General features: G+C 42.2%; 1 protein-coding gene across 1 annotated transcript; it reads right to left on the bottom strand.

Moving 5' to 3' along the window:
• Positions 777–1,169, bottom strand: LOC109230284 (protein RALF-like 19). The gene has a single exon (XM_019395799.1). The coding sequence runs from the start codon at positions 1,167–1,169 to the stop codon at positions 777–779; it is 393 nt and encodes a 130-aa protein (XP_019251344.1).

Below are 15,237 nucleotides of genomic sequence, written 5' to 3'. Positions count from 1 at the left end.
TAGACTATTAACTGAACTATGATTAGAGAAACGAAAATTATCTTAAGAGAATTGCTACGATTTCCATGAAGCACTCAGATTATGCTATCCAATAATGTGGAAATGGGTGGAAACGAGTACTAATTATTTTTGGCGAACACAATTATTACTAGTTGAAAGTAACTCTTTTTCCATTTTTGAGAGGCATGATAGATGTCATCAATTCTATTGAAATTCAACATTCCCTATCTCATACAAATATCTAATGATGAGCATTTCAATCGCGAAAACTGGGAAGCATGAACAGTATGGCCCGAGCCGTTTCCATCACCAAATTAAACCATCATAGAAAGAAAGTACAGACCACTATCAAAGTTCCACACAAAATAAATTACTGATGAAGAATAAAAAAGGTAAGAAATAGAGAATCTGTAATATTAATATTATTTCACCATTTTACATATGCTCCACCACCAAAAATCATATTCGAATGATGGCATAAAGTAAAAGTGTAAACATCAGGAAGAGAAGTTAAAAATAATGGAATCGAGAAACAGAAGTGGCTTAGAGCTACCTAGCACTAAGACGAGAGTCCAAATTTATATCCATTTCCATGTTCTTGTTCTTATTGTCATTTTCCTTTGCAAATTTTAGGGAAGTATAATATATTGGTCGCAATTAAAAGAAGAAACTTTCAGAAAGTATTACTAGTTAATAAATTTTCTTTTTTGGCGTCGCCTGCAGATTAGGGTTTCCATGCCGTCGTTGCATGGTATAGCCATGCAGGGAGACGTTTATTAATGGCGGCGTGAGCATCTAGTGATTTGGAGGCAGCCGCGCCTGTAAGGTCGAATTCTCTGCATGCGAGTGCACTGGTAGTAAGATTGGCCGCGACGGTTGCACGGGATTGCGTTCCGACGCATCGCTTGATAACTAATGTAACGTTCGTAGCTGCTCCATAGGGTTCTTCGGGCCGACTCTGATGGCATCATCATCTCTTCGTCCCCAAATAAACTGTCCCCGACATGACCTACAGTCAAGTCATCTAGCCCACCATCAGTGCTGTGGCGGGCAAATGAAGTGACTGCAGCGTCACTAAAATGGGAGGAGAGCGATGATTCCGCCACCATGGCGAATGCCAGGGTGACGAGGAGCATAACAACAAATACTGGTCGAGCAACCATCTTCATTGTTAAACAGATGGGAAATGATTAATGCGACTTTTGACTTCCTTTATTTTTTATAGTTTGTGAGCTTTTTCTGAGCCCTTCCTTTCGAATGGAAACAGTGGGGGAAGATGAAAGGAGGGGTGAATGCTGAAGGTGAAAGGAAGAGGAAGAATTAATAAGGTGAAGCTTATTGTGGAGGCATGGGAATTAGTGGGCTGTGGAGGAGATTTTTTAGGTTTCAAACTTGTGGTTTTTGGCCTTTGAATTTCTGTGACTCTACGTAATTTACGTATTTACGTACGTGAGGAGAATTAGGCTAACTGCTAACTGCGAATCCTCATTTTTCTATGGTGCCATGGCAACTCAATATGCAACAATATGATATGTTAGTTTATTGACTTATTAGTGATGGAGCATACTTTAACTTTTTCTTTATTTTTAGTTCTCTTCCTCTCTTTTTTTTTCCTTCTCTTTTTTTGGCTGACATCCACTATTGTATTGTTTTATGCATGTGCAATTATGGAAGTAAATTTGGAACATAACGTAACTAACAATTCACTTTTTATTTGTTTGGTAGCTGAGAAATTAGGAATACCGACTTCCCCCATACTTGGCCGACAAGAACAATTAATGTGTTCTCTTGTACTTATGTGCGTGTGTTTTGTGTAATGACAGTATAAAATTGTTCAATTAAAATAAAGTAAACAAATAAAATTATAATTTATATTGATAGTATATAAAGCTCTTTACGCTATATCGGAATCAAAGGAAAGGAAATTTCATTCCTATATTATACAATTCCCCATAAAAAGAAGTATATGATCCCAAATAGGATACAGCTTAATGGAAAAGAAATACTCTTTGACCTCACAATTAGTACCCCCCCCCCCCCCCCCCAATAAAAAAAGTGGATAGCATGAAATTTATTGCGTCGCATTGGACCATACAAAATTTAGCCCATTATGCCTGCTTGACACATGAAGGATTGTGGATCATAAAACTTCTTGGGCCATTGTGAGTGCTTTATTTGGGATCGAATAAATAATAAGTACAACTGACTTAATTAAGAGCACCGAAATTGATAAATGAAATCCTTGCAACTAAGTCGTTAGTTGTGTATTGCAAGCTGTATGTATAACAATCTCCATATTATATTTAACCGTATAACTTCCTATATTTATAATTTACTAGTAGGATTAGTACATGGTGAACCAAACAACTTTGAATGTATCTGGAACGGGTCTCTCTCTATATACAGACGGAAAATGAAGCAAGTGAAAATCAAGACTGAGGACAACGGCTACGGTTGGCACCGGGTAAATCCTGAAGGGAACATCATCAACAAGAGCATACGAATGTTTGTCATCAGATGACATACAATGAAGAATATTCCTCAGTATTAAATACGCAACCGTTATAAATAGAGAATTTTGTCATTCATGACCTTCCGTTACACATTCATCAATTGCCCCCATTATTGTCATTTAAGAGGGGCTTGATCGTAGGACCTTGTCCCCTAGGTATGGCTATAAAAAGCGGCTTCAACAACCATTGTAACACAAAAAAATTCTGACAAACTTACACTACACACTATTCCCAAGCTAAATAGTAACACTTTATTTTGTGTCTAACGTTATTCTTTGCTGCCCTCGGAAGCCGTGCTCCCGGAACCAAGCTATCTGCTATTTATCTCGATTTCAACACTAAGTCTTGCATTTTATTTAATTTATTTATCATTTTGGGATCAAATCGATTCGCTTGTCTATAAACCACGCAATAAATTTAATTGTACCGTTTTACGGGTAAACAGTTTGGCGCCCACCACAGGGCTTAGACAGCTGCGTAATTGAGTTGATCCTTGCATCCATTACTAACATGTTTTATTCTTTGTTTCTTAGCAAAAATCGTAAACAAATGACAGCTAACAATGTCAACATCTCACATAGTTGAGGCACAAGAAAATCTATCTCAACATGAGGATTCGATCAGTGACACCCGCAACGAAGAGGATGTAGCAACGCCGGTTCATGGTAGGCGATATCCTTGACATGTATGGGAGGCGACTCCTGATGATGCTGAAGACGAGCACGTTGCGGAAACATTGAGAATCTTGAGAGAACAAGAAAAGACCATCATGGGTCATCTCTCAGGCAAGACCAAGCCATGATAATGTTGTCAGGTGCTTTCAACAACGCGAATAGAAGAGGCTATGTTCCTCCCGTTGCTCCCACAAATCAAACAGCGCAAAGGATTGATAACAACACCCCAAGGGGTGAGGTCGACTTTGAAGGGGCCGGGGGATCGGCAGCAGATCTGGTAATGACAACAACAATGTTCCCTTCAAAACCAAGCTCATGCGGTTCATGAAGGGAATGAACGAGCGGATGGACCAGAATGCGAAAGAATTCCACGCTCGAATGGACAAAATTTTGGGCTCACCACCAGCGTTGAAGGGCCGGACTCAAAGAAGTACACCTAGTTGCCGTTCAAACCGAGCGCAGAACTAGAGTTGATTTAGAAGCGATTCAAAATGTCAGATGTATCAAAATATGATGGGACTTCGGACCTTTAGGAGAACATCAAAACCTATACAACAGCGGTGAAAGGAAATGACTTGGCTCAACATAAGATCGAGTCGGTCATGCTGAAGAAGTTCGAGAAATCCTCACAAAGGGGGCCTTGACACGGTAATCACTCTTACACAAACACTCAATAGATTCCTTTGAGATGCTCGCAGATTCTTTCATCAAGGCCCATGCCGGAGCCAGGAAGGTCCAGGCTCGAAAGGTGGACATATTCAGAATTTTGCAAGGAGAGTCCGAGTTGCTGTGTGAGTTTGTGATCAGGTTTCAAATGAAAGGATGATGTTACTGGCCGTGCCAGATGAATTGGCAGCTGAGGCATTTACTAAAGGGTTGAATCCAAGGAGCTTCGAAGCCTCCCGAAAACTAATAGAGAGCCTACTCGAGTTCCAGGCAACCACATGGGCGGATGTCCATAACCGTTTTGAATCAAAGATAAGGATAGAAGATGATCAGCTCGGAGTCCCCACATTAACTAAGGGTCGGGATCGAGAAAAGAACAGGGATAAATCAAAAGATGATTTTGATACAGATCGACGATCTTCTAAGGGTCGGTTTTTTCCCTATGAAAGGTCCGAAGGACGCATCAGCAGAGGGTTCCAGCCAGCGGATAGGTTCGCTCCCAATAGAAGAACTAATCGTGGCCAGGATAGCAGGTCATTGATAGACAAAGAGGTATCGTGCTCCAAGGATTCCACTTATCCCAGGTTGTCAGAGTATAATTTCAATGTAAGCGTAGTAGAGCTGGTATCAGCTATGAGAAACATCAAGAAAGCGTGGTTCCCGAGGCCAATGAGGTCAGATTCCATCTAGAGGGATCCTAATTTATGGTGCGAATACCATGGGACTAATGGCCACCGAACCAGGGACTGCCGACATCTGCGCGAGAATATGGCAACGCTATTAAAGAACAGCCATCTTAGGGAATTCTTAAGAGACTGGGCTGAGAACAATTACAGCCGTAACTGAGACAATGTAGAGCCTTCAGAGATAGGGGAAGATCCTCCTCGACTAACCATTAGCATGATTTTTTTTGGGGGGGGGGGGGGGGACGAGATCAACGGTGTAACCTTCTCGGCAGCAAAAAAGACATAGGTATCGGTGACTTATAGCAAGAGACTCCGGAAAGTCACTGAGGACGATATCACCTTCACAGAAGAAGACGGCGATGGACTTCTACTGCCACACAACAATGCCCTGGTAATTTATCTTAACGTTCTAGATTTCAAGATTAAATGTGTTTTGGTCGACCCAGGATGTTCAACCAACATTATTCAATGAAGAGTGCTGGAACAAGCTAACCGAAAGCATCACTCCGATAACAAAACTATTCGTCGGGTTCAACTTAGCAAGTGTGACAACCCTAGAGGGAGATCTTGATGCCCACGAATGCTGAAGAGGTCATGAAGACTACCTTATTTGAAGTAGTAGACGGCGGCATGGGCTACAACATAATTTTTTGTAGACCATGGCTACATGAGATGAAGGTCGTACCATCAACGTATCGCTAACTTTTCAAATTCCCAACTCCACAGGGAATCAAACAAATATGAGGAGATCAACCAGCAGCAAGGGAGATGAACACGGTCTTGGTTTCCAGTAGTAAAGGGAAGGAACACAAGGCATAGCAGTTATAGGAATCAACGCCTGCTCCCGAACCAAACGAAGATGACAAAGGGGAGGAGCCATCGGAATCCCACCAGATTACCAAGATACTTTCAGGTACCGAAAGAAACGGACACTACCAAGTACACGGCGGAAGAGCTCGAACAAGTGCCGTTGTTTGAAAAATTTCTAGAAAGGAAATTTCACTTGGGGACAAGACTAAACCCCGAGCTCAGGTCAGGATTTATTAAATTTCTTAAAACTAATGTTGATTCTTTACCATGGTCGCATGTGGATATGACAGGTATCCCGCTAGAGGTGGCTGTGCACAAGCTAAGCTTAGACCCAAGTATCCCACCGATAAGGCAGAAGAAGTGCCCGATTGCCGAGGTCAGAAATAAGTTTGTTAAAAAGAGGTAACTCGATTGCTCAACATCGGTTCAATCCGGACGGTAAAGCATCCCGAGTGGCTAGATAACGTAGTAGTAGTTCTGAAAAAGAATAATTCAGTATGTGCATAGATTATAAAGATTTGAATAAGGCGTGCCCAAAAGATTTGTTCCCACTGCTAAACATCGATCAAATGATTGATGCAACGGCCGGGCATGAGTTTATGAGTTTCCTTGATGCCTATTCCAGGTACAACCAAATTAAGATGAACCCGAAGGATTTGGAAAAAAACTTCGTTCATAACGAACTTTGGCACGTATTGCTACAATGTTATGCCCTTCGGGCTTAAAAATGCCGGAGCCACTTATCAGAGGTTCGTGAACAAAATGTTCAAAAAGCAAATAGGGAAAAATATGAAAGTGTATATAGATGATATGTTGGTCAAGTCTTTGAATGAAAGTGACTATCTAAAACACCTTTAGGAAACCTTCGACATCCGAAGGAAGGACAATATGAAGATCAACCCCGAAAAGTGTGCGTTCGAAGTTAGCTCCGATAAACTTTTGGGTTTCCTGGTGTTACAAAGGGGGATCAAAGTCAATACAGATAAGATTAAATCTATCGAAGACATCCCAGCCAGCTGACAAGCTTGAGAGAAGTCCAAAGGCTAACTGGAAAACTAGTCCCTCTAACTAGGTTCATTTCTCGGTCCTCGAAAAAATATCATCACTTCTTCTTACTTCTGAAGAAGAAGAACAACTTTGAATGGACTCCAGAATGCCAACAAGCCTTAAAAGACGTGAAATGGTATCTACGGAGCCCTCCATTACTATCAAAACTAGAGGAAGGCGAACAATTGCTAATATACTTAGCGATCTCGAAGGTAGCGGTAACTGTCGTTCTAGTTCGGGAGGACGAAGATACGCAATCTCCTATATATTATGTTAGCAAAATTTTATTGGGAGTGAAAAATCATTATCCGCACCTCAAAAAACCGGCCTTAGCTCTCGTAGTCACTGCTCGAAAGCTTAGGCCTTATTTTCAGTGCCACCGGTTAGCTGTGGTGAAAACTTTACCCCTGCGGAATGTCCTTCACAAACCTGAGTTGTCCAGTTGACTGGCCTTCACAAATAAGTTTTGGCCGACTTCGTGGCTAATTTTAGTCTCTGCTACTACTTTTGGCCACAAAAGAAGCAGTGATGGTGTCGGAAACGACATCAGGAGTTTGGACCTTGTTCACAAATGGAGCTTTAAACGTGAAAGGATCCAGGCTCGCTGTGGTTTCAATCACGCCCTCGGGAGAAATTTTGAGGAACGCCATAAAAATGTTCCCTTGACTAACATTGAAGTCGGTATGAGGCTTTGATTGCAGAACTTGAAATGGCCCAGGGGCTAGACTTCGAGGTCATTGAAATCAAATGCGATTCCCAATTAGTGGTAAATCAATTATATGGAATATTCGACATCAAAGAGGAGTGCATGCAATAATATGTGGTTAAAGTTCAATCTTTGCTCGTGCGGTTCGAGGGATGGTCGATTACCCATATCGCGAGAGAAGAAAATACAGAAGCGGATGCATTGGCAAATTTGGGATCGTCTACATAAATTAAGGGAGCAGATTCCGATACCGTCGTTCAGCTCATGCATTCGGTACTGGATGTGGACAGATATTATGAAGTAAATACAACCAACCTTTTCTGGGACTAGAGAAATGAGATTATCGACTACCTTAAGCACGACAAGCCGTCCGAAGACATGAAGGCAACCCGAGCACTCCGCACCAAAGCAACTCGTTACAGCTTCTGGGGAGGACATTTATACAAAAGGTCGTTCCAAGGCCCATTGGCCCGATGATTAGAAGCCTCTGAGGCTAATTACATCATGAGAGACATTCATGAAGGAATTTGCAGAAATCATTTAGGTATAGATTCGTTGGTCCTAAAATTAGTTAGGTATAGATACTACTAGCCTCGGATGAAACAAGACGCGAAGGCATTTGTTCAGAAATGCGACAAGTGTCAACGTTCTGCACCGTTGGTACACCAACCAGTAAAATTGTTGTTTTCCTATCCCCAAGGCCATTCATGAAATGTGGGATGGATATAGTTGGAATGTTGCCGCCAGGTCCCGGGATGGTAAGATTTCTTTATTTCTAACCGATTATTTCACTAAATGGGTTGAAGTAGTTCCTTACTAGAAGATTGTCAGATGGTTGATTTTCTGTGGGAAAACATTATATTCAGGTTCGGAATACCAAAGGAGATTGCCTGCGACAATGGGCTACAATTCATAGGCTCCAAGGTCACAAAATTTCTTGAAGCCCTGAAAATTAAAAGAATCATATCTTCACCATACCATCCGAGCGCAAATGGGAAGTCATAATCAACCAATAAGGTGATTATTCAAAACAAAAAGAGGTTGGAAACAGCCAAAGGCAAGTGGCCTCAAGAATTACCGGGGGTGCTATGGGCATATCGGATGATGGCCAAGTCAAGCGCAGGGGAGACACCTTTCTTTCTTGTATACGACGCAGAAGATTTGATCCCGATGGAAATAGGAGAACCGACCTTGAGATACTTGCGGGCGGACGAATAAGCAAATAATGAAGCATTGCTAGTCAAACTGGAGCTACTTGACGAACGCTAGGACTTGGAACACATAAGGATGGTGACCCAAAAACAAAGGATGGAAAGGTTCTATAACCGGAGGGCCAATCTTCGCTATTTTAAAAGTGGGGGACTTGGTTTTAAGGATAGTGACTTGAAACACCCGGGAGCTCTAATAAGTAGGGATTTCGATCGCTTACTTGCCCTCTTTTACTTGCGTTTTAGCTCAAAAATTCTTAAAGGTATTCCTGGAAACTAACAAAATGTGCTTACTTGCAGGAATATTGGGAAACGAGCCAAAGAAGTCAAAATCAACTCATAAAGGAGTCAAAAGTGAACAAGAACCAAAACAGGGCAAAATGGCCAGCAGTGCGGACCGCACAATTCTAGTGCGGCCGCAGAGGGGAGATTCATAGAATAGTGGTTGGGCAAGCTAAAGGCATGCGGACCGCACCAAAATTATGCGGCCGCAGGAGGTCAAGTGCGGCCGCAGTCATTATTATACGGTCCGCAAGATTGAAGAATCAGAGATCTATTTCAAGTCCAAAAGCAGAGAGTGTGGACCGCATCACTTTTGTGTGGCCGCATAATCAGAAGTGCGGCCGCACCCATTTTTATGTGAACCGCAGAAGCCTTGAAGTTCCAAGCCCAAGTTCCCAAGAATGCGGACCGCACGATAGTTGTGCGACCGCAGATGCCTATTGTGCTGACCGCACAAGAATTATGCGGCCGCACAACCTTCGTAGGGACATTTTTGTTAGATATTTTCAGCTTAGTATAAATAGAACTTTTTGTCATTTTTAGGTTAAGTTCGATTTTCAGAAGTGCACCTGAGCCGTTTTCTTTACTTTTAGAGTAATTTTGTACTAGATTAACTTCTAAACATTAGATTTTCTTTGTCTAATCAATTATTATGCATTCTATCTTAATTTCTTCTTATGGGTACTTAATGAGTATTTAATTTAGGGCTTATTTGTGATTGGGTTAGTGATATTTAGCCTTGTTTATGCTTGAATTATAGAATTAATGGTTGCAAAAATTGATTCATGCCTATTTGACTTAATCTCTACTTGAGAAAGAGAGACTAAGTCTAGGAAAACTTGGCTAACAAGGAATTGGGGTGAACTTAAGAAATTGATAGCCCCAATTAAAGGGTCAAATCTAGAGATAGTAAGACCCGACTTGAGCATATATCACTTAATTTGTGCAATACCCATTTGGGCTTGAGAAAGCCAAATTGGGAAAAATCACTCAAACTACCGAGAGGTATAGAGTGGGTAATTGCGTGTGATTGCTATATTACGATCCCGAATAATCAAATTTTCCCTAGAGTTTACAACCCGTTAGGTAACCACCTAGGCGGAAGTCATGACCCTAGATCCTTTATCATTAGAAAAAAAAATCAAAATCAAAAACATTGTCTTCTAGTTTATTATTTGCAATCAATAGCCTTAAGTAGAAATAGAAACAACCAACAAGAATGTGGAAGTTCAAATTGAGGCACATTATACACTTAAACTAGGTGTATACCTAATCCCATTTCTAACTCGCTGAGTAATCGACCCCGACTCGCATTGGGTTTTATTGTTGCTTCGACCGCCTCACTACCTATAGTTGTGGTGTGAGTTTGGGCGAGATCAATTTTTGGTGCAGTTTCCGGGGAGTTAAACGGATATAGCTATATATCCAAATTTTTGTGTGCTTTGTCTTCTTTTCCTTCTGTGTCACTAACTTTGTTTTTGAATCATTTTTAGGTACGAAAATGGCTCTCAACAATGAGCCCATCGGGAATTTGCCAGTGAGGGAGGATGTGGATGATGACCAAGTTGAGGAGGTTCCTCTTGAAGCTCAAGCTAACAGACGAGGCCGCCCGCCTCAAGATAATGTGCCCGCGCTCTCCCACCTCCACCAAGAGCAGCAACTCACCTACAGTTACCGAACGAGGGTTATGCAAGTTCAATAGTCCCGCCCCGCATTAGGGCGGACAACTTCCAAATCACCAACGTGATGCTTACACTACTTGAGCAATGGGGATTCTTCACTGGGGCTCCAAATCAAAATGCCTACAAGCATCTCAAAGGGTTCGTCGATACTTGTTGGGGGAGAAAGCAAATAAATGTCTATGAGGACGCGCTAAGGTTGAGGCTATTTGTCTTTTCTCTATGGGGAAAGGTATTAGACTGGTTAGAGAGGTTACCCAATAATTCCATCCACACTTGGGATGAGTTGGCAGAGAAGTTCATTTCCAAATTCTTTTCTCTGGGACATATGGCGACGCTTCGGGATGAGATTCTTGCTTTCAAGCAAGAACCCAATGAGCCATTGCACGAGATTTGGAAAACATATTGTACCATGGTAAAAGAGTGCCCGAATAATGATATGACTGAGGCAATGATCTAACAAACCTTCTATAGGGGAATCAACACAACAAACCAATGTGTGGTAAATCAACTCGCTAGAGGGAACTTCAAGAACACGCAATATGTCGAAGCTTGTGAAATTCTTGATGAGATGGCGGATACCTCTTCGACATGGAAAAGTAGAGCCAATGTTCCGCAAGGTGACCCTAATGTTATTCACCTACACAAGAAGCTACATGATCATGGGCAAGCTATTGCCGAGTTAACAACTACCATGAACCAATTGGTAAAATCTCAGCTTTAACAAGTTCAAGGGCCGAAACAAGTTCATGCAATGGAAGGTGTGAATATGATGGTAAACAAAAGACGACAACAAGGTCAACAAATGCAAAATCATCCGGAAAAATTTCTGCAAGATGATAGTGGTTATGATCAAGGTGATTTGTTCAATGAGCAAGAAGAAGAAGTTTAATATGTCAACAATTATCAACGTCAATGAAACAATGCTCAAGGACAAAATCAACAACAATGGAGGTCACAAGGGAACCAAGGTAATCAGAACAACCAAAACCACCAAGGCAATTGGAGTGGTGGCAATCCTAATCAAGGCAATTGGAACAATCGAGAAAATCAAGGTAATTGGAGTAATCAAGGCAATTGGGGTGGAAATAACCAAGTAGGGTGGAACAACAACAACAACCGGGGGTCGGGTTTTCAAAGGCCCACGATGTTCCAACAACCAAGCAATCCACCTCCATATCCTTCTCAAGGTACGAGCTCTTCTAAAAATGAGATGGGTAGAATTTAGAACATGTTTAAACAGATGATGGAGAAGAATGCCGACTCAGATGCTCAATTAGCCTCTCACAACACTTCTATCTGCAATTTGGAGGTTCAATTAGGCCAAACAAGCTTTGAGCACTCGTCCTAAGGGGGCACTACCTAATGATACGGTGGTAAACCCGAAGGGTGCGAAAAATACGGGACATGCTATGGTCGTGACTACTAGAAGCGGAAAAGGTGGAGATGCAACCACCTCAAATCAAAGAAGGATTGTGGATGAAGAAGTGAGAATTGATATAGAGGAAAGTGTGGAGGCGACGCAAGAAGAGGTGAACTCGTCTAGGGAACACGTGATTGACATGCCGGAACTGGTAGTGCCAAAGGCTAAGGCACCAATGCCAAGGCTTCCTCCAAACCCTCAAAGGCTTGCAAAGAAAAATAGTGAGAACCAATTCAAAAAGTTTATTGATATGATGAAGAGTTTGTCCATATATGTGCCATTGGTTGAAGCATTGGAACAAATGCCGGGATATGCAAAATTCATGAAGGATTTTGTAACTAAGAAAAGATCGATGAATTGTGAAACCATCAATATGACTCATCAAGTGAGTGCTATTGTGCACTCAATGGCTTCGAAGTTGGAAGATCTGGGCGCTTTCACAATCCCTTGCACTATTGAGAGCGCCGATTTTGCAAAAGCATTATGTGATCTTAGGGCAAGTATCAACTTGATGCCCTATTCGGTGTTCAAAACTTTGGGAAGTGGGCAACCAAGACCCACATCCATGAGGTTGCAAATGGAGGATCGAACAATGAAGAGGCCTTTGGGTATTATTGATGATGTATTGGTTTGAGTTGACAAGTTTATCCTCTCAGCGAGACTTTGTGATCCTTGATAGTGAAGTGGACTATGAGGTGACTATCATTTTGGGTAGACCTTTCCTTGCTACAGGGAAGTCTCTTGTTGATGTGGAAGCCGGTGAGCTCACTTTCCGGGTGGACGAAGAAAAGGTGGTCTTCCATGTATGCAAATCAATGAGGCAACCGAATAGTAGTGAAGTTTGTTCGTTCGTGGATTTGGTGACGGATGTGATTGTTGATGATGTGAGTGCCACAATGAATGTTGAAGACAAATTGGAAGCCGTTTTGCTCAACCTTGATGATGATGAGGAGAGTGATAGCTATGTGGATTGTGTAAATGCATTGCAAGTCATGGGGTCGTACACTTATGAGCCCCGAGAGCTATCTTTGGATCTTGAAAACCAGAAGACTCCTCCAACAAAGCCTTCAATCGAGGAGCCTCCTACATTGGAGTTAAAGCCATCTCCCCCGCATCTCAGGTATGAATTCCTTGGCCCTTCTTCTACTTTACCGGTTATCCTTTCTTCTTATTTAACTAACATGCAGGTAGAGTCCACATTGGAGGTGCTACAAAGGAGGAAAAGAGCAATCGGAAGGACTTTGGCGGATATCCGGGGCATAAGCCCCGCCTTTTGCATGCATAAGATTATTTTGGAGGAGGGTGCCAAACCCTCCTTTGAACATCAAAGGAGACTAAATGAAGCAATTCAAGAGGTGGTGAAGAAGGAGATAATCAAGTGGTTAGATGCTGGGGTTGTTTATCCCATTTCTGATAGCTCGTGGACCTCTCTGGTGCATTGTGTCCCAAAGAAAGGGGGCAAGACTGTGGTAACAAATGACAAGAATGAATTGATCCCAACAAGAACCGTTACCAGGCGTAGAGTGTGCATGGACTATAGGAAGCTCAACAAAGTCACTCGGAAAGATCGTTTCCCTCTTCCATTTCTTGATCAAATGCTTGATAGGTTGGAAGACGTGCTTTTTATTACTTCCATGATGGATACCTCGCTACAATCAAATTCTTATTGCTCCCGAGGACCAAGAGAAGACCACTTTCACAGGTCCTATGGTACTTTCTCGTTTTCAAGGATGCCTTTTGGGTTATGTAATGCACCAGCGACTTTTCAACGGTGTATGATGGCTATCTTCACCGAAATGGTGGAGAACATTCTTGAGGTCTTTATGAATGATTTTTCTGTGGTTGGGAATTCGTTGAAGATTGTTTGAACAATTTGGATAGAGTATTGGCTAGATGTGAAGAGACAAGTTTTGTGTTGAATTGGGAGAAGTGTCACTTCATGGTCGAGGAAGGCATTGTCCTCGGCCACAAAATTTCAAAACATGGTATTGAGGTCGATCACGCCAAAATTGAGGTGATCTCTAAACTCCCTCCTTCTACATCTGTGAATGGAGTAAGGAGCTTCTTGGCTCATGCAGGTTTCTATCGCCGATTCATCAAGGACTTTTCCAAGGTGGTAAACCCTTTGTGTAAACTTTTGGAGAAGGATGCCAAGTTCCATTTCAATGAAGATTGTATGAAGGCATTCGAGTTGCTTAAGTTCAAGTTTACTACTACTCCTATTATCACCGCATTGGATTGGAGCTTGCCTTTTGAGCTCATGTGTCATGCTAGTGATATGGCGGTTGGAGCGGTGTTGGGGTAAAGAATCAACAATATCTTCCATCCAGTCTATTATGCTAGCAAGACCATGAATGATGCCCAAGTCAACTACACAGTGACTAAAAAAGAGCTACTTGCTATTGTTTTTTCTACGGACAAGTTCCGGCCGTATTTGATTAGTACTAAGGTGATTTTCCACACCGACCATACGGCGCTTTGGTATTTGATGAGCAAGAAAGATTCTAAGGCAAGGTTGATGCGGTGGGTGCTTCTTTTGCAAGAATTTGATCTAGAGATTCAAGACCGCAAGGGTAGTGAAAATCAAGTGGCAGACCACTTGTCCCGATTGGAGGAGGAGGGGAGGCCAAATGATGGCCTTGAGATCAATGATTCCTTCCCCGAAGAGCAATTGTTTGCCATTTCAATGACTGGGATGCTATGGTTTGCCGATCTAGCCAATTATCTTGTGAGCGGAATTATACCGAATGAGTTCTCTTCAAAACAAGGAAGAAGCTCAAACGTGATTGCTTGGATTATTATTGGGATGAACCGTATCTTTTCCAGATATGTACCGATGGTGTGATCCGGCGATGTGTGCCGGAATAAGAACAAATGGGGATTCTTGATGCTTGCCACTCTTCACTGTGTGGTGGTCATCATGGTGGATTAGAACGACTACAAAGGTTTTGACTTGTGGATTCTATTGGCCTACCCTCTAGAAGGGCGCTAGTGAGCTTGTCAAGCGTTGAGATGAGTGCCAAAGGGCCGGTGGGATTTCTAAGAAGAATGAGATGCCCCATACCACCATTTTAGAGATTGATATCTTTGATGTTTGGGGTATTGATTTCATGGGACCATTCATATGCTCTTGTGGGAACACTTACATTTTGGTAGCTGTGGACTATGTGTCAAGATGGGTTGAAGTCGTGGCTTTACCCAACAACGAAGCTCAAAGTGTGGTGGCATTCTTGAAAAAGAATATCTTCACAAGGTTTGGTACTCCGAGGGCCATTATTAGTGATGGGGGTTCGCATTTTTGAAACCGGGCTTTTGATACCTTACTCACCAAGTATGGTGTCACTCATAAAATCTCCACCCCCTACCATCCTCAAGAAAGCGGACAGGTTGAAGTCTCCTACCGGGAGATCAAGAGTATTTTGTCAAAGACTGTGAATGCCAATCGAACAGATTGGTCAAGAAAACTTGATGATGCTCTTTGGGATTGTAGGACGGCCTACAAGACGCCGATTGGGATGTCCCCATCGATTGGTGTTTGGGAAG

Source organism: Nicotiana attenuata, chromosome 7 (genome assembly GCF_001879085.1).
Source record: "Nicotiana attenuata strain UT chromosome 7, NIATTr2, whole genome shotgun sequence".
Lineage (NCBI taxonomy): Eukaryota > Viridiplantae > Streptophyta > Magnoliopsida > Solanales > Solanaceae > Nicotiana > Nicotiana attenuata.
This window is presented reverse-complemented; position numbering and strand designations above follow the sequence as displayed.

Coding starts and splice junctions, on each gene's coding strand:
- LOC109230284 (XM_019395799.1), bottom strand. CDS start 1,169: ATGAAGATGGTTGCTCGACCAGTATTTGTTGTTATGCTCCTCGTCACC.